Source organism: Oryx dammah, unplaced genomic scaffold (genome assembly GCF_014754425.2).
Source record: "Oryx dammah isolate SB20612 unplaced genomic scaffold, SCBI_Odam_1.1 HiC_scaffold_2, whole genome shotgun sequence".
Lineage (NCBI taxonomy): Eukaryota > Metazoa > Chordata > Mammalia > Artiodactyla > Bovidae > Oryx > Oryx dammah.
This window is the reverse complement of record NW_024070186.1, coordinates 195360142-195386174: the sequence shown is the minus strand read 5'-3', so window position 1 is coordinate 195386174 and position 26033 is coordinate 195360142. Positions and strand designations below refer to the sequence as shown.

Below are 26033 nucleotides of genomic sequence, written 5' to 3'. Positions count from 1 at the left end.
GCAGGGTTGCCATAAACCTTCAATCTGTGAAAACAAAACCTGTAATATCTATAAAGTGCAATAAAATGAAGAGCAATAAAATGAGTAATAACCATACATGAAAGAGACAGTCAAAAAGAGTTTGTGGGAAGTGGAAGGATGGTGCAACAGAGACCAGTGAAGCAGTTCTGAACTAGACTTTCCTTCAACCACTGAACATACTAAATGCTAGTCTGGACCACACATAAAGACAATGATTAAGATTTTTAAAAACCGAACTGTTTATGTCTTGACACAGGATTTGGTTACACAGGTGTATGCACTGTATATAAACCTTACTCAAAAAAAGAAAAACAGATATTAAACTCTAGGCAACAATCTGCATGCTAAAGTATTTATGCAGCAGAGTACGGATGTTTTTGCAATTTGTTCTGAAGTGGGTTATAATAAAATATAAGAGGGATGCGCTGATGGACAGAGGGAAGGATATGGGACAAACTGGACACAGTAAAACGCTAACTTTTAATAGTACTGGCTGGTGTGCATACAGGAAATCAATAGAAAGTTCTTTTGGCTTTACTGTGTGTTTGAAAAGTTCTTAATAAAATGTTAAACCCTAAGATGATACAAAGAGTCCTGGCCAATTCTTGATTCACCTTAGGAACTTGCTCTGTGGAATTAAAGATATGGAGGATTTGTTTAATTCTTTATGGGAAGGGAAGATGGAATTACAATGAAAGAAGGCAAACACAGAACTCAAGGTGACTTGGGGGGAATCCCACTAAAATACGTATTCTGAAAAGCCTATTTTCCTGGCTAGTCTTAAAAAATGCATCTTGACAAAGCACTTTATTCCCTTAAAAATGATGAGAAGAGGAGAGAATTTCCAAGTAGACACTGCAAAACAAGAGCGCACTTGCCTTCATCTCATCTTGGCTGGCAAGCAGGCTACTGTTGGGATTCATAAGGATTCTGTCTTCTCTCTTTGGATAATCTGGATTTTCCAGAAGAAAATTACAAAGTCTGTAAAAATAAATGATGTTACTGTCACACTGCTTCCAAATGCCACACTTGCTCACTGATTCAAACATAATGTATGAAAATAAAACGTCTACTCACACTCTAATTGACCTATCAGGGAATGAAAATATTTGCAAATCAGAAAAACAAATGAACAACTAAAGACGTTCCACTGAATTTCTATTTTCACTTGCTAATGTGAAAAGCAATAAACATACCGATAGAGGTAAACTCCTCCGAGATTTCTGTTAGTGCTTACTGGTTGAACTGCATGGAACTGGAGAATTTAGATGAAAGTTATCTATCATTTGTCAGGAAAACTATTAACAAATAAGGGATGGGGGAAAAGTCTGTACTCACATTCACAATTAAAACTAGTTTTCTAAGAGTTAATAAACAGAACATAAAAGAGCCGTGCTAATTCAGTAATACTTTTTTTAACCCTATGGTAAATAAATCACCATGACGATTTGAGGGATGCTCAGTTCACTGTAAGGCTGAAGGAACAGACCATGTTTGCTTAAGAAAAAACTCTCTCTGTTCCAAAAGCACAGCCTCGTCTTTTTAATCACTACCATGAAATCTTTCAAAAGCAAGGATAAGGAGAATAACCCATAAAATATATCACTGCCCAGATTTACAAATTTAACTAGCAAGGCCCTTCAGCCTATAAAAACCAAACACAGCAACACTCTGTGCTCTTGGGATATTCCACAGTGACAAGGACAGCTAGGGGTGTGCGGCATGAGCCACTTCAGCAGCAAGAAAGCTGCCCAGTCAGACGGCAGGTGGGGCCTCCCCTCTACTCCAGCTTTCTTCCTTTCTCCTGCAGACTGCCTCGAAGGTGCCCCACCATGACTCTCCTCAGGTCTTCTCCTGAGTGTCAGGAGTACAGCCTCTAACGAAGACAGGTCCAGCAGAAAGAGTCAGAGAGAAAGTGCTCCCCTCCTGCTCCTCTTCTCACCTGGCGCCAGTGTTCAGGGACTCAACACTGGGGAGGCATGCCTCTTGCGCAGACCCCCTCAGGGCCCTAAGCACTGGCCCAATGGCAACGCGCCCTCCTTCTGCTGCTCCAGGACTGGTCAAGCACCCTTCAACACCCTTTTCTTCATCATCACTTGCAGGAACCCCACATGCACTTTCCTGTTAAGCTCTCTTCCTATCACTATGCCTAGTTCTCTGGAACACACGCCACAAGGCTTGAGAGGGAAAACCCCTTTCTCATATTACAACAGTAGCAAGGGGAGACACGTTCCTCAAGAATTCTGAGCACACTTCCCTTTAAAACCATGGTCACTGGTTGACTCTTTGTTCCAGTACAAACTGATGAGCACCACAGGTTATACAATCTCTGAAGGGTAGCTGAGACTCAGTCACCATGAAGAACTCAGTATTTGTGGAGAAAGGCATGGAGTTCCAAACAATCCCTTTCTCATACACACCTGGACATATTATAAACCAGGTGTGCAAGAGCGCCTCCATTTGAACCTTACTTGTTTGTAATGTTCAGATAAGTGTGGCTATCAAAGGCCAACAAACGGGCAAAAACCAGGAATCTGGAGAAGGATGAAAAGGTCAAATAAACAAGAATCTTCTTTGATAGAACAGCCATGCATGAATGAAGCCAGGTGGCTCAAATGGGGTGTATGCAAGATGATCTTGGAAGAAAGAATTAAAACTCCTGTTTCTAGTTTTAAAATCTCATCCTTTAAAAATTTCTATTTTTACACATTTTCTAAATGCATTTTCTAAACCTATTTTAGAGGTTCTGTTCTTAGCAATTCATTTTGTATTTTCCACACGATGAAAAACTTCTCATATCAACATGATGCAAGATGTGGAATCCCACCTGTCGGCTATCAGAGGCTGTCACTTTGAACTGTCAAAATTCATTTCCATTTAAAAATCTCCTCTACCCCCACCAACACAACCTTCCTGGAGTTAAATGATATTCAGTGACATAGATAATTAAGAACAGAGTTTCCTTTCTACAGATATATGCTGCAACCAAATACATTAATATTTACAGCCTGGGGCAAAGGCAGTGGGAGGCTTGTCAGAACTCAGATCTGCCCACCTATTGATATTATTCCATGCTTGATCTGACCTGACAAGCTAAAGGGTTTTGAGAAAGCACTCCCACTAAGTAAGCCAGGCTAATATTTCTAGCCTTTGTTCTTTAATAGTTGTTGCTGCCTCGATCCAATTTAAGTTGCATCATATGTGGGTAAAGTCTTAAAGAGAGCAGGTTACTGTCACAGAAGGCTCTCTGGGTAACAGGCTTCTCCTGCTAAAATGACCAGCTGGTTACAATTAAAGATGACAAAGACTGGACACAAAATGTTGGAGAGTCAGCCCCACAAAATATCAGCCTGCTCTACTCTGCTCTGGGCCTCCTTTCAGCCCTACATTAACAACATTTAAATCAGTTATGAGAATTAACAATTCAGTCTCAAAAGTCCAGGGACAAAAGGAAAACAGAGTCAGGAAAATCAAACAGTAGGACTTCCCTGGTAGTACGGTGGATAAGAATCCTCCTGCCAATGCTGGGTATACGGGTGTGATCTCTGGTCCGGGAAGACTGCACGGGCCATAGGGCAGCTAAGTCCCTGCGCCACAACTACTGAAGCCTGAGCACCAGAGAGCCCGTGCTCCGCAACGAGAAGCAACTGCAATGAGAAGCCCGAGCACTGCAACGGACAGTAGCCTCCACCTGTCACAACTAGAGGAAGTCCCTATGCAGCAACAAAGACCCAGTACAATAAAACATAAACTAATAAATCATACATATAAAAAAACCAGACTGTAGCTTTGAAAGTATTCAATACAATTACTGAACATTTCCTTTCCACTGGAATTCATAAGACTTTGCATTAGGGACAGAGTTGGTAAGTCCCAAGAGAAAAGGATGTGTGCGAGACTCACGAGGAAGGAGGACAAATTGTCACAGGATCTGTCAATCTGATCACATTTTACTGATACTGCAGACAACTAACCTTGTAGGTATTTAAAAAACAATATATTCATCTACAGAATGAGAGAGAAACATTAAAGTATACTAAATTTCTAAAGGGTTACTTTGCTGCTGCTGCTGCTGCTAAGTCGCTTCAGTCATGCCAACTCTGTGTGACCCACAGACAGCAGCCCACCAGGCTCCCCCGTCCCTGGGATTCTCCAGGCAAGAACACTGGAGTGAGTTGCCATTTTCCTTCTCCAACGCATGAAAGTGAAAAGTGAAAGTGAAGTCGATCAGTCATGTCTGACTCTTCGTGACCCCATGGACTGCAGCTTACCATACTCCTCCGCTCATGGGATTTTCCAGGCAAGAGTACTGGAGTGGGGTGCCATCGCCTTCTCCAAAGGGTTACTTTAAAATTTACTAGAAGAGTCAGACACAACTGAGCGAGTGAGCACGGACCACTGGAAAGCTATTTGGAAATATGTTTCAAGCATCATGAATCTATTTATAATCCCTGATTCCAAACTTTAGGGTTTCCGGATCTGGAGTATAATTTTAAAAAAGGAAATTACTATATGGACTAATGTAGAATAACATTTATCAGAACATTAGTGAAACTATGAACAAGGAGAATAACAAAGATGAGAAAAATTAACAAAGAGGAAAATTCAACAGAATAATTTTTAATTAAAGGTGATCATTAACACCATGAAGAAAACAATGAAAAGTATTTTTTACTTAACATTACTTCATTAAAAATCCAAAATTATATTTGCTCTGAAAAAAAGTATGTTTTCATTCCAAGAACTAAAAAGGTACATTAAAAAAAATTAGTTATTTTTTAGTTTAGTGGACATCTAGGAGATATTTTTCACTGTAAAAGTGTAGTGATTTCTGTTCAATTTTGTCATGACTTTAAAACTGCTCTAAAAAAAAAGTTTATTAATTTTGATAATCCACTATCAAAAAGAAAAATAATTATAAATTTAATTTATATAATTATAAAAAAACTAATTATAAAACACCACTTATACAAAACTTCCATGTCTATAGTAATTTAAAAAACAAGCAAGTGGAGGAAAATAGCAAAATTTTCCTTACAGCAGAATATCAGATAATAAACTAGGTGGTGGATATAGGGTATTCACTTTACAGTTTTTCAACTTTTTTATGTTCAAAAATTATAGGGGGGAAAATCTGTAACAAAAAAAAAATAAGCGGGGACTATACTAGATCAAGAAGCTAAAAAGGTCAACAAATACATTATGAAACCTTGATTCCAACCTGGTTTAAAAAACTGAAAGTAGCGGCTGCCCCTCAATGGAGGGGACAGACAGGGCTACCAATGGCACCAACAATGCCTTGGTACAAGTCAGAAAAATCCATTTCCTCTGGGCTGCTAATCTCAGAGAGGGCCCTTCACACTTGGTCATGGCAGCCAGCTCCCACTCACACCCCTGCTGAATTCTACGGTACACAATACAATCTTGGAGTACTCTTTTGTTTAATTAAAATAACCTGTATTAAATAGCTGAAAATATAATTAAATTCAGTGTCTATTGTTCTTTATAAATTTACAGCTGTTCCACTTTTGCAGACTAGAAGGAGGTGAAAGAGCATAAGCAGAAAGAGACTTGCCCGACTCTGTGCGACCCCACAGACTGCAGCCCGCCAGGCTCCTCGGTCCCTAGGGTTTCCCAGGCTAGAGTACTGGAGTGGGCTGCCAGTTCCTCCTCCAGGGGATGGAGCCGGCATCTCCTGTGTCTCCTGCACTGCAGGCGGATTCTTTACCCACTGAGCCACTGGGGAAGCCCCAAGCAAGACATATGTAGTATCAATGCTCAGAATTAAACATCTTAATCCTACAACCACACATGACTGCAAGACCCAGAAAACAGTCTGCATACAATTAAAACTAGAACTCTTTTAACAAGATGATTAAAAAAGACATAATGCTAACTGAAATAAGCCAGCCATAAAAGGACAAATATTGTATGATTTCACCTACATGAGGTCTCTAGAGGAGCCAAATTCACAAAGACAGAAAGCAAAACAGTAGTTGCCAGGGGCTCAGAAGAGGGACTGGGGACAGAGTGCCAGTTTGGGAAGATGAAAACATTCTGGAGATGGTCAGTCATGGCAGCTGTGCAAAAATGCAATAACTATACTTAACCCCCCCGCACTGTGCACTTAAACACGGCTGTGCATGTGCATGCTAAGCCGCTCAGTTGTGCCCAGCTCTCCGGGACCCCATGGATTGCAGCCAACCAGGCTCCTCTGTCCATGGGAGTCTCCAGGCAAGAATACTGGAGTGGGTTGCCTTTCCCTCCTCCAGGGGAGCTTCCCAACCCAGGGATCAAATCCGTGTTGCTTTAGTCTCCTGCATTGGCAGGCAGACTCTTTACCACTGAGCCATCTAGAAAACCCTAAAAATGATTAAAATGGTAAATTTTTATGTTAAGTACATTTTAACGGCAAAAAAAAAAAAAAAAGGCACGGTAGTATACTTACACATTCAAATCATAGTAATTCTTCAAATGAATTATTTCCTCAACATACCCATTTGCTACATCAGGAAATCTTACTTCCTAGGAAGGAATAAATACATTATTTATTTGTCATTCCCTAGAATAATTTCAAATTGCAATAAAAATCAGATAGCAAAAAGTATACGAAATGACTAAACGCTAGAAAAGGACTATAAAGGAGGTTTGTGTCTGGCTTAAAATTCCACACTAGGTGCCCAGATTTATCTGTCTACACAGGACATGGAAAAAGGTCCCTGGAGACCACCTGGTCCTCTGCCCCCATTCCATGTATTCATTTTTCTCTCTTTCAGTAAATACTGAGCATCTCAGCCTGAGCAAAGGGCGCCTAAAGATGAACACGGCACTTTCTAGTGTACATATACCCTTAGAAGCGCACGATCCAGCAGACCAGATGAAAAACACCCAGGGAAGAAGGATTAAAAGACTGCTCAAAGACAAATGGCCGCCCACAAAGCCCTGCATTCACTTTCTTGGTCAGTGGTACGTAACACAACTTGGTATAAAGACAGAAATGCTCTATTCCGTGTTTTCCAGCATGGTGGCTGTTCAGACTCATGTGGCTATTAAGCACTTAAAATCTGACTGGTGCCACTGAAAATGAAATTTAAGTTTCATTTAATTTTAAGACATTTAAACAGCCAAATGAGGCTATCATATTGGACAGTGCAGCTCTAGGTCATCTTATAAACTTGCTTGAAGGGTTTGAATTTGGAGTTAACCCAATTCCTTTTAAAAACTGTAGGGACCACTCATGACAGCAGCATGGGCACCCACAACCTGCAGCTAGAATCCCAGGGGGGGGAATGCTTAGGGGGTTAAGGCTAGATTAAGGAATCCTGATTTAATTTTTGTACCTCCAGCTTTTCTTCTTCTAGTCTATAAATCTAGGAAATTAGGAAAATGAGTCCACATTCACAATGCTTTAGTAATAAAAGGAAACAATATATTTGTGTGTATAATTACTTATCAAAATAAAACTTACTGTCTCTTTCACCAACAGTGCAATGAGTTCCTGGTCTACGTCAGAAGCTTCTTGCCCCCAAAGGTTTTCCAAATTGGGCTCCTGAGTTTCTTCTAGTGGAAATGCTGGGCCTGGCTCTTCATCATCTATTGCTAGTTGTTGGTCTTCAAGCTCTCCCAGAGGATGGGCAGGCCGAGGAGAAGCAGGGTCTGGAATCCAATCCTGCTGGGACTCCCGTCTCACAAACGGCGGTCTTGGAAAAGCTGATCCCCGGGGCTCATGCTGATATAGCAGTGGGCCCAGCTCTGCTTCTGGACGCCGCTCCTGAGGTACAACCTGGCTTGGTACCTCACGGGGCTGCTGGTTCAGAGACTGGAAGTAAGGGTGGTCTAACCAGCAGTCTTCTTCGATGGCCTGGTCATCGAGGATATCAGATGATTCTCCGAGGTTGGATAAAAGCTCTGTCTCTGACTCTTCAGATGACTGGTTCTGAGTGTCCAAAGGATCAGCTTCTGGAAAAAGATTACCTTCTTTTAAGATAATGACTTTCTGCTCTGATCTGGGGTTGATGAGGTCATTGGTTGCTTGGTTATGACTTGGTCCAGGCTTAGGTTCTCTTTCTGTTTGGCCACTTGGCTTCATGAATCCAGAAACTCCAGGAGGCCCAAGATCTAGAAATTCACCGTAGTCATCCTCAGAATCATCCTGTGTCCCAGAACCAAACAATGATCTGTTATACACGGGAACATAGCCATTCGTATCTGATTCAAAGGCTGCTCTAGATTTTTTAGGCCTTTCTTCTCCCAATCTTTTGAGATCTTGCCATTGGGCAGCTGGTTTGATGAGATTGGGTCGTGATGTCTGAGGTTTGTATGTCTAAGAAAAAATGAAATTTTAATAATGACAATTCAATTTTTTTCTTGTGTCTATTTCCTTATGTATTATATTGAGCTTCTGAGGTAGGACAGGTTAAGAAACAAAAACAACCCCCCCCCCCATAAGACCTATTCTTCAAATTTATCTTCATACTGAAATCTGATCACACTATAGTAACTATAAGAATCAAAGCAGCCATTCAGAGATTGAAGCCTGACTTATAGTTTGAATCATAATTTCATTTGTGACCATAAAACAAAAGTAACTGCATAGTAGAGAAAATAATGAAAGAATGACAGCACGGCAGAGGAGTGAGAAACGGTCAATAAGCACAAGGAAAGACTCTAAACCTCATCAGTAATTTAGCAAAATGCAAGTTAAAATGAGATTCTACCCCCTCGCCAAGACTGGCAAACAGCTTTTTAGTTAGAGAACATTAAACACAGATGTGTTCAATGTGGGACAGATGTGGGAAAACTTACCATCACTCCTTCCTGGTGAATTTAGGAGAGGAATGTGGTATTGCTTATTTTTAAAAAAAAGTATATCCTTATAATCTATCAATATCACTTTTCAATATCAATCCTATACACCCTTATGTATCCAAAGGGGGTATATATAAGGGTATTCACTGCCACACTGATTGCATCATAAAAAGAGAACACTAGAAGCATTCTTAAGTTTGTCCGTAAGCATACAGTTAAGTAAACTATTTATCTGCTTTACAAAATACTCTCTGACTCTCCCCCACCCCCACCCCGAGAGGTGGTTCTGTATGTGATGACATGGAAACTTCACCAAGATATGTTAAGTGAAGAAAAGCCACAAAACGCCACACACAGACTGATTCCTATTCTTTGGGAAAAAATGGAACACAGACATAAATATCCCATTTCTAAAACATGTATGTGTATATACACATTGAATATATACATACATGCATGAACCCACACACGTGTGAATTCAAAGAAAAAGATTTGGAAGGATATGTGCCAAGCCTTTGGCAACAGTTCCTCTGGGAAATCTCTGGGGCAGAAGGGGCTGGTGAAGGGAGACTAGTTTTCTCTGTATTGTATCAATTTCCATAGAGAACACAACCATGTGTTACTTGTGAATTTAACAAGTAAAATGCCAAATTTTAAGGTAGCAGAATAAAGATGTCTCTGACCCTGATCTTTTCTGAAATCACTCCAATCCAGAGAAAATGAGACAAAGAACTGAAAATCTCTGAATAAACCAACACACATTTGTGATCCCAAATCACAATATATGTGAGGAGGAGCTGATAAATGCAGTCGGAGAAGTACATCCAGATTTCAGGCAGGCAGAGAAAGCTTCAGAAAGGCAGAGTTCTCCAAAGCAGGTGGTGTGGCCTGCAGAGGGAAAACCAATAGTCCCTTGTTTGAACACTGGGAATCTGCTCACTGTTTGGCAGCAAGGATTTTCTGAGGAGGTTAGACTGAATGAAGACAGATGTCCCTGCTGAAGGTAGGCTGTCAGTGAGGCAGGACAGAGAGAACTTTGATCTGGGCTGCTCTGGAGGTGGCAATCACGGCTGGGCAGTAAGAAAGAAACAAGCATACGTGCGTGTAAGCACACTTTCCGCCCCACGCAGCCCCAACATCCCCTGTCATAGGAAGAATTCCTGCTAGCCATGAACAGTGCCTGAGCCCTTCCCCAACATAAAATACCTACAAAGAGCCGGTCCAGGAAAATTTCAAATGCATTCAAAGTTGAGTAGTAATAAAAAACAACCAGCACAGAAACTACATGAAGATATCTAACTAATGAAAAAAGAAGTGGTAGACGAGTGACACATATGATGAAATCTGTACCACACAGTGAATGAAATAAGAAAAGAGAGATGCAAGAATACAATGGAGTGATGAAATAATTAGCTATTTAAGATACGTTTTAAATCATGGTTTTGTAGAAATTACAGTAACTATCGAAAGTTGGGAGGGAAAATAAGAGAAGCTGAGGATCAAAAGATACACTCAAAGCTGATAAATCAACATGTAAGGACATATGTAAGAACAGCATCTGAAAGTATAAAACTAAGTACTAGAGCAACTGAAGAAACAAAACAAAACAAAAAAACAACTAAGGATAAAAACCTTTCAAATCACCAGCAAGAACAGATGACCCCAATATAAATAAAACCTCAAAGATGCAGGGAACATAGTGAAAGATTTTTATTTAAGCAATAAAAATGTAAAGCATATTAAACACCAAGAGAGAACAAAGTATAATAGTCATGTTAATAAACAAAAACTAGATGAATTCACTCACTAAATTTCAGTTTCTTAAGTAGAACCACTAGGCAAAACTCAACTACATAGTCAACTCCAGGCATATGTCCACAGGAAAACTTCCACAGGAATGGTCACAGCAGCATCATTCATAATAGTGAAAACGTAGAAGCAACGCAAATGTCCATCAATCAATGAAACAACATGTGATACGGCCACAGAACGGAACAGTATGAAGCAAGAAAAAAGGAACTGAAGTACCAATTCATGCTACATCATAGATGACCATTAAAACTTATGCTAAATGAAAGAAGGACCAAACAGTATATGATTCCATTCATATAAAAGGTCTAGAATAGGCAAATGTACAGAGACAGTCCATGGAATTCTCTAGGTCAGAATACTGGCGTGGGTAGCCATTTCCTTTTCCAGGGGATCTTCCCGACCCAGGGATCAGACCTGCGTCTCTTGCATTGCAGGCGGATGCTTTACCATCTGAGTCACCAGGGAGGCCCTATGCCAACAGAAGTGGTTAGCTGTTCTCAGGACTGGGTCAAAGAGAAAAGAGGAGGGAAAATAATGGCTAACTCCCCAAATCAAGAAAAAAGGCAAAAAATCCCACAAGTACACTAAAACAGAAAAGGAAAATTGGAGGAGCCATAGATTCAGAGTAAGTAGAGTGAATAGAAAGAACAGGCTATTTTGTTTAGTTCTATTAAATACATTAAAAAAACACTGAAAAGTTATCAGTGAAAAAAACCAATAAAAAGCAACAGAAAATCTAGACATGTCAATCACCACAGAGGAAGCTCAAACAGTTTCCAAGAACTGTCCTTCATGAAAAGAAACAGCCCAAATGCCTTTAGGGCAAATCCTACCAAATCTTCAAAGAATAGGTAACTCCAACATTATTTAAATACTGCTGTAACAGTACTCGCAGCTATTCTATTAATACTGAGTGTCCCAAGAATCAATTATTAACTTGAAATATATTTCATCATGGTAAATTTCAGAAAACTCACTTCCGCCAGGATGACATCATCATCCAGGTCCTCTTCATCATGCTGCTGAGGAGCTGGCGTGACCAGCATTGGAACCCCTTCCTCATCAGAGGAGTCAGATATGGTGATGGGTCCATCTCTGAGATTGATCCAGTCTAAAAGTAGGCAGAGAGAACACTGTTATCAGGAGGTGGGCATAATCATATTCAGTCCTTTAATTCAACTTTGCCATGAAAAGGGTCAAACCTAAAGCCAAGTTCATGGCTACTGGAGTGTTAACTTATCTCCTCAGGCAACACATGCACCTAAGCATTAAAATAAGCTTTCTGTGCTGATCTTTGCCAATAATTCATTTTGGGAATCATCAGAGAAAATCTGACAATTACTATGCTCAAGATTATCAACTTTTTCTTATACTAGACTGGAGGAATCTGTTGATAAAATCTTCTTGACTGGCGACTAAACAGTGAAATCATGGCCTCCCATCTCATCTCTACTCCTCCAAGGGAATATAAAACACTGTTTTATTCAAACTGATAGGTCTGAAAAAACTCACTCAGAAACAGTAAAATTTTCACTTAATATTTGATATTAAAGTTTGCTCATCTTACATATAAATCTTGAGTATTATTTATGCAAATATATTTCAGTGGTGTAGTCAAATACCCATTTAGCATCTACGACAGTAAGCAAGTTAAACTTTCTAGTTTCCTTTTTAAACATAACCAGAGTGCAACTAGCCATCTAGATGTAATAATTCTGTTCAAGGTCTCTAACTCCTTTTATTCGTTTGAAGATAGATCACATTTGATATGAATTACTGGATAACACAAACTGACAATTCCTTTAGAAAGCACAATTATTTTTCTCAAGGTTAATGCCTCATGTACTTTTATGGTATCCAACAATTTGAAAAGCAATATAAAACCAATTATCTCATTTCATCCCTGTAACAGGGCTGTGGCGATGCCAAGGATAGCAGTTTAAAATAGGCAAGTCCATGAGATCTAAGGTAAAACTGCCTGGATTCCAATCTCAGCTCTACCACATACTAGCTACATGATGCCATTATTTACTTCTTTAGGCGTCCATTTCCTCATCATTGAAGAAAGGTGAACAACAGTGCCTACTGAAAACAGCTGTATTAGCTTAGAAAACCCACATAAAATGCCTATTTATTATAGTACTTCACACACAGTTAAGCTGTCTGATTCCAAGTCCAATGCTACCTACATAGCAGACTGATGTATCTAACAACTGACTGAACTGAGGGCCTGCAGAACTGTACTGTAGAGGGCTGGCAGAATGAATCCAAGTGACCAGCACCACTGCATTTGAAACTCCACTTAAATGACAGTAAAGGAGCTCATAAAAAGTAAAAATGAAAGTTAAAAAATGTCCTTCTTTTTAGAACACAAAGAAGAAAAAAGGAAATGATAGCTAGCAAGAGATTTAAACAAAATTCTCAGCAGATTTTCAGAGGCAAGAAATCTAGAGGAGTGGAAAAGGCTCAAACCCACAGTCTGCAGAGGGCAGCTGACCAGAGACAGCTTAATCCATGTTGCAGAATCACAGATTTCCTTGAAAAATATTCTCAATTATTGTACGCCTTTGTTCATTTCCAGTCTTTAAATGGTTATTTTCGACAATTCTAATTTCACTGTTAATTCTGGGAAGAGGATTTGCCAAGTTTCTCATTCAGCCATTCCAAGAAGACCCACCCTGTGGAGGTCCATTCTGAAGAGTCACCAACACAGAGAGTCACTAGACACCAGGCCAAGAGAGAAAAGGCATGTCACTGAAACAGCCATGAGTAACTCTGCTGCCTCTGTTAACTGGCCCCCTGAATGTTGGCAGACAGTCTTAGATTCTATATGCAGAAATTGTAGGTTCCTCTGAGGAAGAACTAGCCCAGAAAAACAGACAGACAACAAGCCTGGGGCACCCAGCAAAAATGTTGGTTTTAAACCTATCACCTCAGAGTGAATCCCAATGGTTGACAAGATACTCCCCAAAACACCACATATAAACACACTAGCTTTACAATACATACTTTAAAAACCTAAAGTATAACAGAACAAAGTTTATGATTCATACAAAAGGCCTGTGTGACCTGTGTGACCATCACCAATGCTGGTAAACACATTTCTAGCATATTAGGAGCCTAACGCCACAGATCAGTTTCTGAGTATAAAATTCTCGTTTCTGGCTTCCATGCAAATAACTCCACTTGAGATATACCCATGACGTTGATGTTGCATTATGCAGTTTCCTCTGTATGTAATCTACTACATGAATATGTATGAATAAGTTACTTATTTTTCTGTTGACATTCGACATTTGGGTTGGTTCCAGTCTTGGCTATTTTGGATAATACTGTTATGAATATTCCTGTATATCTGTCTTGGTATACTCATTTCAGCTGGGTACATTCTAGAAGTGCTGAGGCAGAGGGAAAGCATACGTTCAATTTTAGTGGACAACGTCAAACAGCTTCCTAAATTGTCTATGCCAACTTACACCACCACCAGTATGTAGGAACTTGAAACTTATTTTGTACCTCAAAATATGGTCAATTTTGGCAAACATATTAGGTGCAACATTCCTATGTCTATTATATCAAATTTGTTGATCATGTTCTTCCAATGTTCTATATTCATACCAATGTTTGTGTGTGTTTGCTCTCTCTGTTATTGAAAGAAACATGCTAAAATCTCCCATTTTGACTGTGGATTTGTCCAGTTATCCTTTCAGTTCTGTCAATTTTCTCTTTGTATATTTTGATATCATATTACTACACATATAGAGATTAGAATTGCTTTATCATCCCAGACTCTTTAACTTTTTAAAAACTTTTATCTTTATTGACACTTCTGGCTGAATTGTGTATGTTATCTGATAATTTAAAGCCTTTGACTATGTGGATCACAGTGAACTGTGGAAAATTCTGAAAGAGATGGGCATACCAGACCACCTGACCTGCCTCGTGAGAAACCTGTATGCAGGTCAGAGAACTGGACGTGGAACAACAGACTGGTTCCAAATAGGAAAAGGAGTACGTCAAGGCTGTATATTGTCACCCTGCTTATTTAACTTATATGCAGAGTACATCATGAGAATCGCTGGGCTGGAAGAAGCACAAACTGGAATCAAGATTGCCGGGAGAAATATCAATAACCTCAGATATGCAGATGACACCACCCTTATGGCAGAAAGTAACGAAGAACTAAAGAGCCTCTTGATGAAAGTGAAAGAGGAGAGTGAAAAAGTTGGCTTAAAGCTCAACATTCAGAAAACTAAGATCCTGGCATCCGGTCCCATCACTTCATGGGAAATATATGGGGAAACAGTGGAAACAGTGTCAGACTTTATTTTTCTGGGCTCCAAAATCACTGCAGATGGCGATTACAACAATGAAATTAAAAGACACTTACTCCTTGGAAGGAAAGTTATGATCAACCTAGACAGCATATTAAAAAGCAGACATTACTTTCCCAACAAAGGTCCATCTAGTCAAGGCTATAGTTTTTCCAGTGGTCATGTATGGATGTGGGAGCTGGACTATAAAGAAAGCTGAGCATCAAAGAATTGATGCTTTTGAACTGTGGTGTTGGAGAAGACTTTTGAGAGTCCCATGGACTGCAAGGAAATCCAATCAGTCCATCCTAAAGGAGATCAGTCCTGGGTGTTCATTGGAAGGACTGATGTTGAGGCTGAAACTCCAATACTTTGGCCACCTGATGTGAAGAGCCGACTCACTGGAAAAGACCCTGATGCTGGGAAAGATTGAGGGCAGGAAGAGACAGGGGCAACAGAGGATGAGATGGTTGGATGGCATCACTGACTCAATGGACATGGGTTTGGGTGGACTCCAGGAATTGGTGATGGACAGGGAGGCCTGGTGTGCTGCGGTTTATGGGGTCACAAAGAGTCAGACACAACTGAGCGACTGAACTGAACTGAAAGGCTCTGTTTTGAGGGTTACTATTTGCATAATGTATCTTCTATTCATTCTTATACTTTTAATCTTTATTTTACCTTCATTTTTAACCCTACCTTCACTGGGTATAGAATTTCCATGTGAATAATATTCAGCAATTAAAAAGAACTGAATTAATGATACATGCAACAATATGGATGAATGAAATTGTATAGTGACAGAAAGCAGGTCAGGAGTTGGGTGAGAACTGCCTGCAAAGGGGCATAAAGGAATCTTCCTGGATATGTTCTATATCATGACTGAGGTGGTGGTTATATGGGTATATTCACTTTTCAAAAGTCACTGAACTATATATACAGTTAAAATGTATACACTTATTATATGTAAATTATATCTCAATAAAGATGATTTAAAAACTTAAACACTTAAGGAGATGACACAGTAGAAATTATTAATACAGCTAATAAAAACAACTCTATGTCTAAACAAATCCTCACTATGTTTGCAAAATAAAGTTTGTTGAGCAGAAAAATATATCTCCAAAGTTAGTAGTTTTCCAGAATTAGTTGTTCTTAAAGCAACTCTGTTCAAGTATATTTAAGATCCAATTTAGGAAAAAAAAAACACCCCACAACATTAATTTGATATGCATGTTTGGAAAATATGGAACTGATCATATATACAAATATAGCTAGAATTTAAAACTTCCTAAATAACAACACATTATGGCTACAATCACTACCAACTTAGAATACACTATTAATAATAGCTTAAAAAATTGGTATTTCTTCTGTTTTTATAATTTGCATAGCTTAAGCAAATTTATTTTTCTCTATTTATCTGCTTGATAAAATTTGCTAAATTTTATTTATTAATTCTTTGGCCGTGTCTCATGACATGTGGGGCCTTGGTTCCCCAAACCTGCGCCCGCTGCAGCAGAAGCATGGAGTCCTAAACCACTAGACCATTGGGGAATTCCCTGCTCATTTTTAAATGCTCTGAAAGCCATATATATAAAATTTTATCTTTTGCTGGGAAAGTCTTCATAAATACAAAGTACTATCAATAGCAAAGCATAAAAAACGGTACAACCTCTTCTATGGACTTTTTAAGCTTCTATTCATCAGCATAACTTTTTTCCTTTTAGCCTAGGTTTAACTGTGAACTGGACATGGAACAACAGACTGGTTTCAAATAGGAAAAGGAGTATGTCAAGGCTGTATATTGTCACCCTGCTTATTTAACTTCTATGCAGAGTACATCATGAGAAACGCTGGGCAGGAAGAAGCACAAGCTGGAATCAAGATTGCCGGGAGAAATATCAATCACCTCAGATATGCAGATGACACCACCCTTATGGCAAAAAAGAAGTCAGGCCTTGTATGAGCGGGCCAGAAACGCAGTAGCAGCACCTTAAGTACGATCAGAACATACAGCCCTAGAGGAACTGTACTCCTCTGCAATCACCATTCCTTCAAAAACTGAGAAGTACCACTTTCCCGCTCTCCTCTCTTAAGATTCATTCTTCTTGTGATGGAAGACTCTTCAGCTTCACTCATGCCAGCAGGCATCACCATTCAACACAAAATTCTAGTCTAATGAGTCCATTTAAATCTGATGCTCTGAGGTCTGAAAAGGAAACATTTCTGGATTCTATATGGTGCAAAACAGATTAATTTCAAATATGATATAACAAGACTAAGGGAAAAAGCAATGATGAAAGAGAGAAAATGGGCACATTTACCTTGTCCCCGGTGGCAGTGGAAATTGTTTAAGTGAATCACCTCTTCATTGCTGTTTCCCTCTGCCATTTTCCAACGCAGATGTACACCTATGTGCTTGCTAATATCTAAACATGGCGACCACCTATTCCAAAGGGCGTGAGAAAGAAAAAGAAAATTATTAAGAATAAAGAAGTATCAAAACTCTTCCCACATATCTAGTCAAGATAGCATTCTCAGCTTATAAAATGAAAACAACACTAAAAAGAAAAATTTTTTCAGTCTTTTGAATGAATAACTAAGTTAACAGAAGAGGAAAAACTAAAATTTTTTTTAAATTCCTGCAAAAGAACATACAAAAGATGAACAAAGGATTAAAGACTAGATGGGATATACATTTTTAAAAAGTGAAATTAAACAAAAAAATAAATAAAAGGAAATAAACGATTTTCTAAAAAGTAAAATTAAAAACTCAATTACTACAACATACTGAATGGGAGAAAAATATTTGCAAATCATAACCCCTAGTAAGGTGCTAAAATCCAGAATATATAAAGAACTCGTACATCTCAATGGCAAAAATCACAAATAATCCAAAATCTCACATTAAGATATTCAAATGGCTAACAGGTATATTAAAAAGTGCTCAACATTACTATACATCAGTGAAAGGCAAATCAAAAACACCTCCGCCTGTTAGAATGACTATCATTCATTCAAAAAGATGAGAGATAACAATGCTAGCAGGATATGGAAAAAAGGAAAACTCTACACTGTTGGTGGGATTATAACTGGAATAGACACTATGGAAAACAGCATGGAAGTTCCTCAAAATTTTAAAACAGAACTACCACATGATCCTGCAATTCCACTTCAGGGTGTGCAACTGAAGGAAATGAAATCACTGTTTTGAAGATACCTGCACTGCCACGATCACTGCAGCACTATTTACAACAGTGAAGACACGGAGACGACCTAAGTGTCCAATGACAGACGAATGGGTAAAGAAAATGGAATAATATTCAGCTACAGAAAAGAAGGATATCCTGCTATCACAGCCTCAGATTTTTAAAATGGATATGCACTAGATGATTATAAAATTTACAAGAAAAAGTAAAGACCCCAGAATCAGCAAAGCATTCATAACCAAAAAGACAGAGAATTTACACTATCAGATATTAAGTCTTGTTTTAAAGCTATAGTAATTAAGACAATGTAGTATTGGCAAAAGAAGACCAATGGAACAGAGTCCAGAAACAGATTTGTTCACATGTGGACATTTATGACAAAAGTAGCCCTGCAGAACAATGTAAACATATGATTTTTAAACTGTATGACACTGTACTGGAAAGCTATATTTTGGGAGGATAGGGAAAAATAAAAGAACTAGACCTCATCTTTATGCCTTAGACAAAATAATTTTTATGTGAACTGCTGATTTAAATGGTAAGGTAAAATAAACTTTCTGGAAGATAACATAAAATACCTTCAAAAATCAGAGCTGGGAAAGATATCTTTTTAAAAATAATAATTTATTTACTTTAATTGGAGGCTAATTACTTTACAATATTATGGTGGGCCGACTCCAGTATTCTTGCCTGGAAAATCCAATGGATGGAGGAGCCTGGTAGGCTGCAGTCCATGGGGTTGCTAAGAATCGGCGGCAACTGAGCGACTTCAATTTCACTTTTCACTTTCATGCATTGGAGAAGGAAATGGCAACCCACTCCAGTGTTCGTGCCTGGAGAATCCCAGGGATGGGGGAGCCTGGTGGGCTGCTGTCTACGGGGTCGCAGAGTCGGACACGACTGAAGCGACTTAGCAGCAGCAGCAGCAGCACTGTGGTGGTTTTCGCATATATTGACATGAACCAGCCATGGGTGTACATGTGGCCCCCCCGCCTCCCTCCCCATGGAAAGATATCCTAAATAGGATAGAAAAAGTGTTGTCCACAAAAGCAAAGACTGAAATATTGTACATTAAAACAAATATTCTATTCACCAAAAAATTATTAAGAGTGGTGGTGTCCAGCAGCTAAGACTGAGCTCCTTACGCAGGGGGGTCCAGATTCAATTCCTGCTCAGGGAACTACAGCTCACATGCCGCGACTAAAAGAGCCCACACGCCACAACTAAGACCTGGTGCAGCCAGACAGGTAAGTTCTTTTTCTCTTTTTGTAAATGGCAAGGTTAGAGAAGAAAAAGGTCACTATCAGGGGAAAAAAGAGTGTTTGCCTCTCTGAAACAGTATTTGAGGGTCAAGAGGAGAGGATTATTTAAGTCTTTCTGTAGTTTGATTTTTGAACCATTTTATCTGATGGACATCAGAAGAATGAAAATCAAGTAAGAACCAAAGGCGGACAATTTTAACTGCTACGGCACCTTTTTAGTTCCAAGATTCTATCTGTAACCTACAGACTCAAGGTTTTTCTTCTTAAGAAAATCTCTTTTGTCTTCCTGAGAGAAACCACGTGCTTCAAAAGAGGTAGGCCCTAGACCATGGCTTCTCATAATATGATGTCTATAAAGAGATAATCAAATAATGTCAGCATTTTTCAACTTAAGATACTACAGTTTTATAGCAAGACTGTGTTTAAGTATTACAACAGAACTTTCTGATATCTATAACTGGACAAAGGTACCTCAATGTTTAAAAATTATAAATCCAAGCATAAGCTTAGGTATCTCATCTGAAATAATGATGTTATTTCCAAATGGCATAGTATAAAGGAAAGAGGTCTGGTGTCTACTTTCAACTGCCTTTATTCAAGTGTTTTTCTTTCCAATACAACTTTCAAAAAGTACTTTGAACACTTAATTTCAAATTTACTATTTCTTCTTTTACCACAACTAGATTCCTTCAATTTTACACTGGAAAACAAAGGAAAATGTGATTTATTTTATATCTAACTTGGTTAGACTGTTAAGTTTTGAAGTTAAGCAGATTACCAGTGCTGCTTTAAAAGCAAGATTCCTCATGAATGGCATAAACAGTGGCCCCAAGCTGCAGCGAGAAGAGAAGTCTGAATGAAATTTCTCCTCCTGACTAGCTTCTCTGTAAAGGTCATCTAACTCCCTGACATTCAGTCCCCTCATCTGGGCTCAGGTCGGACTGTCTAAGTATGAACCCAGGCTTCACCAACAGTCGATTAGTGACCATGCGTGATCAGTGACTATGCGTAACTGCTTAACCTTTCAGGCCTAATTTCTTTCTTCATGAAATGAGAACACAGCTGTTCTGAAATTGAGTTAAATCCATATAAAGTGTTTAGTACAGCACCTGGCACACAGTAAGGGCCACCTTATGATTATTATTATGACTTGTGAAATGGGAAGAGCAGATGTACAGTTTTTGTTAATAATAAGGGTTGATAATACAGCCCAACCAGGGTAGGGATGGGAGGGGGTTACTCTCCTCTTCCAAGCTACTTTTCACTAGTATTATAACTATTCACATAAAACTTTTACTTCCTTCTTTAGGAAATTCCATTTTCCCTCTGGAAGTAACAAGAACCTATATATGTCTTTTCACTTAATGATCAGACACCAAAGTGGAGTTCAGAAATAGGAAATGCCTTTCAAGAAAGAACAGTTCAATTATTTCTTGCCTTTAATTATAAAAATCATCATATACATTTATGATTATACTTTATGGTCAAATATACCAGTTAAAGCTTCCAAATTAGAACCAGAAATTAGCATGTATTCATCAATTCATTACTCAGTGGAGAATTCTTTTTTTAAGAATCTTATGTGGGTAATATTGAAAGAGTTTAAGAAAATTGGATGGTACTTCTTCTATGTTCCTTCCTTTCCACCTCCCACAATTGTCCTAATGATCTTTTCTTAAACACTTCTCTTCCTTGTGAATGAATCAACACATGATGAGAAAGAGTTCACATTTTGTTTTCTCCATATGCCCTTGACTCCGTCTTATTCACAGTTGTTAAATGAACGAGTGACTCTGAAAATAACTTCCTCTGCCAGAGATTGGAGCTGTTTATCACAGCCATATTTAAGTAAAGTAATGTGGCTTACGTGAAAACAACCAGTTTCTCATTCTCTTCATCAATTATAAAGTATTACACAATGTAGTGTAATAAAAAATTACATCATTATAGAAAATCTGGAAAACAAAGGAAGTCAGGAAAAGATGGGAATCATCCATGGTTCTCTCATACAATTTTACTGTCAAAATTGCATCTTTCCTTTCTTGTGACCAGAGTCCTTAGGTCTGTCTTAAACCAACTATTTCCTTCTTACTCCTCTATTCACATCACTTCTCCACTTTTCCTTTCAGATGCTCCTAATATAATACTGTAGGGTTCTGGGGTTTTGTGGTGTTGCTGCTTTCCAGAATAATTTCCAAAAATATGCCCATCACTTTTGCAACATTGATTTTGGGGTAATAAAGGAAAGGAGGGCAAAGGAGAGCCAGGCCAGGCTGGGAGAAGCTGACATGCCCAGGTTATACCAGCCCTCACAAAACCACTTCCAAGCATATTTTTAAAAAATGTCTATAAATGATTACTGCTCTTCATTCAAATACTAGTTTCTCATCTTAATCTTTAGATGGCCATTCTTTGTAATCCTGTACTAACATGTAATCAGTATCAAATTAACACAAAAACGTTGCTAATGGTTATTTCTAAGCAGTAGGTTTATATTTTTGCTTCCTTAATTTTAATTTTTCTACACTAAACTGGTATGATTTACTTAACACTTAAAGAATCTGTGTTATGCATCACGGGGAATAACAAGGAAAATCCCATGTGGATCTTGCCTCACAGAACTTCCATCAGTGAGAGAAAATAGGCACACAATTGAGTATCTACAAAGCATGGTCTTTACTGCAAGACAAAGACTGTGACAGTTAGGAGAGGCCAGGCAGTCAGGGAAGGCTGAGGGGAGACAGCCATATTTAAACAGTATTTAAGCTAAACTGAATGCTCTGCCAGTTCCACGCCTAGTTTTAAGACAGTAGCACTGCCATCAAGGGCTCTGGAAGCCCAGAGTGACCGTGTAAGAAGTCTGACTACCCTATTGGAGAGACCACATGGAAAGCTCTGACACTACATGGAGAGGGAAAGGCAGCTGGGCTGTCTTCCAGCAGCCTCAGACAAGCCATTTGAATAAAGAAGTCATTCTGGAAGTATATCCTCCAGTCCCAGCCACTGTGGCTGACAGCATGTGAATCAAAAAAAAAAAAAAGAAAAGCCCCAGGTGAAATCTTTCCAATTTCCTGACCCACAAAACTGCCAACAAGTAAAACTGTTATATTAAGTCACTAAGCTCAGAGGTGGTTTGCTAACAGAAAAGTGAAGCAGAGCTCTAATTTTTATTTTCTAACCCAATGGGAAGGAATGCAGAGTTGTGCTTTAGGAACAACGACCAAGCTGTGAAGTGTAAGACAGACTTCAGAGGACATCCAGAGGCAGGAAAACGCAGTAAACAAGAGTCAGTGAAGTGGGAACCAAAGGTAAAAGGTAACAGCAAGCAGAGGAAGGAAAAGATGTAAGATACTAATTATAAAGGTTAGAGTCATTTTTTTTTTTTTTTTTTTAAGGACACAGCACATGGCATGTGGGATTTCAGTTTCCCAACCAGAGACTGAACCTGCACCCCCTGCAACGGAGTCTTAACCATCAGACCACCAGCAAAGTGCAACAATGGGATTTCGTATGTAACTGGTCATCAGGGCAAGAAGAAGCAAGGAGTCAAAGTTGACCTCGATGTTGAGATCAGAGGACTGGACGATGGTGATACTATAAAGAAAGAACAATGAAGTTGATGAGTTCAGAAAAAGAAAATGCAATGCATGTTAATTTCAATATACATACAAAATGAAGGAACTAAGGTAAAATAGCATCCATAATCAGAGATGATATGCAAACAATTAGTCTGGAGTTCAAGTGGTTTCAAAGAGCTCTAAAAATTCTGTTATCAGTATCTTTTTACAACACGAAAGGTTTTAAACCAGAAATTATTCAAACTTTTCAGTGGGTAGGCTAACGAGCTTAACATACAACATTAAGATTTCTTCTCCAATTGTCAACTGAAAATTGGTTCGGAAACTGGGATGGATAAGCAAGCATATCCTCAATCCACAAAGAAGAAATCAATGTTTTCAACGATATTTTTAAAGTTGAATCCTCCGTTAACTCATGACATCCTGCCCGTTCTATCCCAACACTGTCTACAAGTTGTACCCCCCAATGAATTTTCATATAGCACGGAGTTTTGTTTTTGTTTTTTAAACCACAAATCTCTTCATGGCAGAACCAAAATCCTTACCATGGCCTATGAAACCCTGCCTCACATGACCTTGTTGACACAGCCAGCCCCACCTCATACTTCTTCCCCTATTCACCATTCTCCAGAAACCACGGCTCAGGTCCTAGAAAGTGCTGTGAAACTTCAGGTTCTTGTCTCTGCCTCTCTTTGACCAAATTAATTCTATTTATTCTTCAGTTCCCCATCTTAAAATTTCACTTCTCAGAGAAAAACCTTTCCAGACTAGTGTTTGTTCATGTCTCGCACTCCTTCCAAGTACTACCACAATAAAATATTTAGGAAGCTATGCTTAACATCCACCTCCTTTGCTAAAAACAGTTCCAAGAAGGTAGGGAACTGAAAGTTAATGTGTTAGTTCCTCAGTCATATCTGACTCTTTGCGACCCCATGGACTGTAGCCCACCAGGCTCCTCTGTTAATGGGATTCTCCAGGCAAGAACGCTTGAATGGGTTGCCATTTCCTTCTCCAGGGAATCTTCCCAACCCAGGGATCGAAACCCAGTCTCCTGTACTGCAGGCAGATTCTTCACTGTCTGAGCCACCAGGGAAGCCCCAAGAAGGTAGGACTCTTGTGCAATTCATATCCAAAGCCTCAGGACACAGCATACAGCCTGGCAAAAGTAAATACGTCAGAACTTCTTGAATATTCACAGGTATAGCAGGATAATTAGGAGTATGAACTCTGGAGCCAAACTGGGTTCGAGTCCCAGCTTAGACTCTTACAAGGTAAGTTATTTTTTCAGCACCTCATTTTCTCCCTCTTGAAAATAAGGGACGACAAAAGCCATGTTATCGAGGATTCAGAGTTAATATATGGAAAATCCTTAGAACAGTATCTAGCTAAAGAAAATTATGACGTCTGTAAAGCTCTTACCACAGCCTAGAACACTGTAAATACTCATTAACATGAGCACAGGCTCTCTCATCCACCCTATTTCATAAACTTTCAGTCTTCCAGACTCGTAGCTCAACTTCCTTCATTACACTTCTCCAAAAAGGCTGCAAGGCTGCTTCTCTTTCTGTAGTTGCTGCCTGCCTTCAGGAGGAAACTATAAAGCCTCTATTTACGTTAACAGGGAGCTCCGAAAGTCTCCAGAGCCCCAGGCTCTCGAGCTATTTCCTTAAATCCAGCCACTTCCTACTCCCAGCTACTATAAACGACTTCTGCAAAAAAAAAAAAAAAAAACCTAACGGAGCAAGGCCGTTTCTCCGCGGTCTTCCTGCAGGCCAGCGTTCTGAACGCGGCCGTGCCCTCTCCCAGCCGCGCAAGCCATCTTCTCGTGGTATCAAAAAGCCTCAGCCCAGCCCCCTCCAGGCGCTCCTCACGACGCACCCCGACTGACCACAGCGCTCCACTCGCTGAGGTCGGCACCCTGCCCTGCGGCCGTCGCGGAGACCCCGCAAGGCTCTCAGCGCGCTGGGTCACGAGACCCGAGCGGCCCAAAGTTTTCGACAACCGCCCCAGGCGGCATTCGAGCCACAACCCACGCGGAACAGCGCCTTAGTTCGCCGCCCAGCACTCCGAGCACACGGGGCGGGGGTTCGCTTTCCCTGCGCTGCCCGGGGTTCGGGGAGTCCTCACGAGGGCGGGCAGCAGCGAGCGGCCGCCTTCTAGGGAAGACGCCCCTGCAGAGGTGAGCCGCGAGGGTCTGGGACCGCGGCCCGCAGCTCCACCCCCACCCCCACCTCGGCGCGTCGGAGTTCAAAGTCACGGCGCTGCGCCCCCCGCGCGCTCCGGGCCGCGCTCGGCTCCACGGCCACCGCTTCCCGGGAGGCGCTGCCGAGGAAACTCGAGTCTTTCGGCGCTTTCGAGTCCTCGCGCGGCCGACCCACCGACCGGCCCGCGAAACTTCCCGAAGTAACGGGACCCGCGGCGGGTCCGCCGGCCGCCCGTGCCTTTGTCGCTCGTGCCTGGCCGCCGGCCCCGCTGCTCCAGCCGCTCGGCGCTGCCCGGAGCCGGCCCTGGGCTCGCTCGCGTCGGGGCAGCCGCCCGGCCCGGCCCCCGCCCCCCCGGGGCCCTTCACGGTCGAGCCCCCGCCCCCACCCCCGGCTTAATGGAGGCGCCCGGTGAAGACGCCACTCGCGCCACAGAGCCGGCCGAGGAGCCGCGGCCGATACTTACTCGCCACTCGACTCGCCGGCTCGCGAGGCAGCCTCTGGGTCTTCTGTCGTCGCGGTTTCCAGTCAGCAGGAGCGGCCGCGACAGCCTGGTTGCCGCCGCCGCCGCCGCCGAGGCCGCCGCTGCGCTCCTTCCGGCCTTGCCGAGGCGTCACCGCGCGCCTGCGCACAGCGCCCCCTCCCGACTAATGACAGGAAGAACCATAGAGGCACGCAGGGGGCTAGGGAGGAGGGGTCTGGGGAGTAAGACCATAGAGAGGGACTCCTGTCCTTCGTCCCGGCTCGCCGTGGGCTGAGTCTTGACTTCGCCACCAGGCGGGAGGACGAAAGGAGCCCCGTGAGGTGTCGCTATCACTCTGGGGTT

The 26033-nt window shown here is 40.7% G+C and overlaps 1 protein-coding gene across 2 annotated transcripts in view; it reads right to left on the bottom strand.

Annotated features, from left to right (window-relative positions):
• Positions 1 to 25833, bottom strand: part of RNF216 (ring finger protein 216) — a 120275-nt gene extending 94442 nt beyond the window's left edge. The window contains exons 1-6 of one of the 2 annotated variants that reach the window (XM_040231356.1): positions 25674 to 25833; positions 17282 to 17403; positions 11619 to 11752; positions 7490 to 8344; positions 6470 to 6546; positions 900 to 1002 (exon numbers count right to left, since the gene is read on the bottom strand). In XM_040231356.1, coding sequence (XP_040087290.1) covers positions 900 to 1002; positions 6470 to 6546; positions 7490 to 8344; positions 11619 to 11752; positions 17282 to 17348 — 1236 coding nt within the window. In that variant the 5' untranslated portion in view covers positions 17349 to 17403; positions 25674 to 25833. The remainder of the gene's footprint in view (positions 1 to 899; positions 1003 to 6469; positions 6547 to 7489; positions 8345 to 11618; positions 11753 to 17281; positions 17404 to 25673) is intronic. The other variant, XM_040231362.1, reaches the window with a different exon arrangement.
• Between the last annotated feature and the right edge of the window lie 200 nt (positions 25834 to 26033).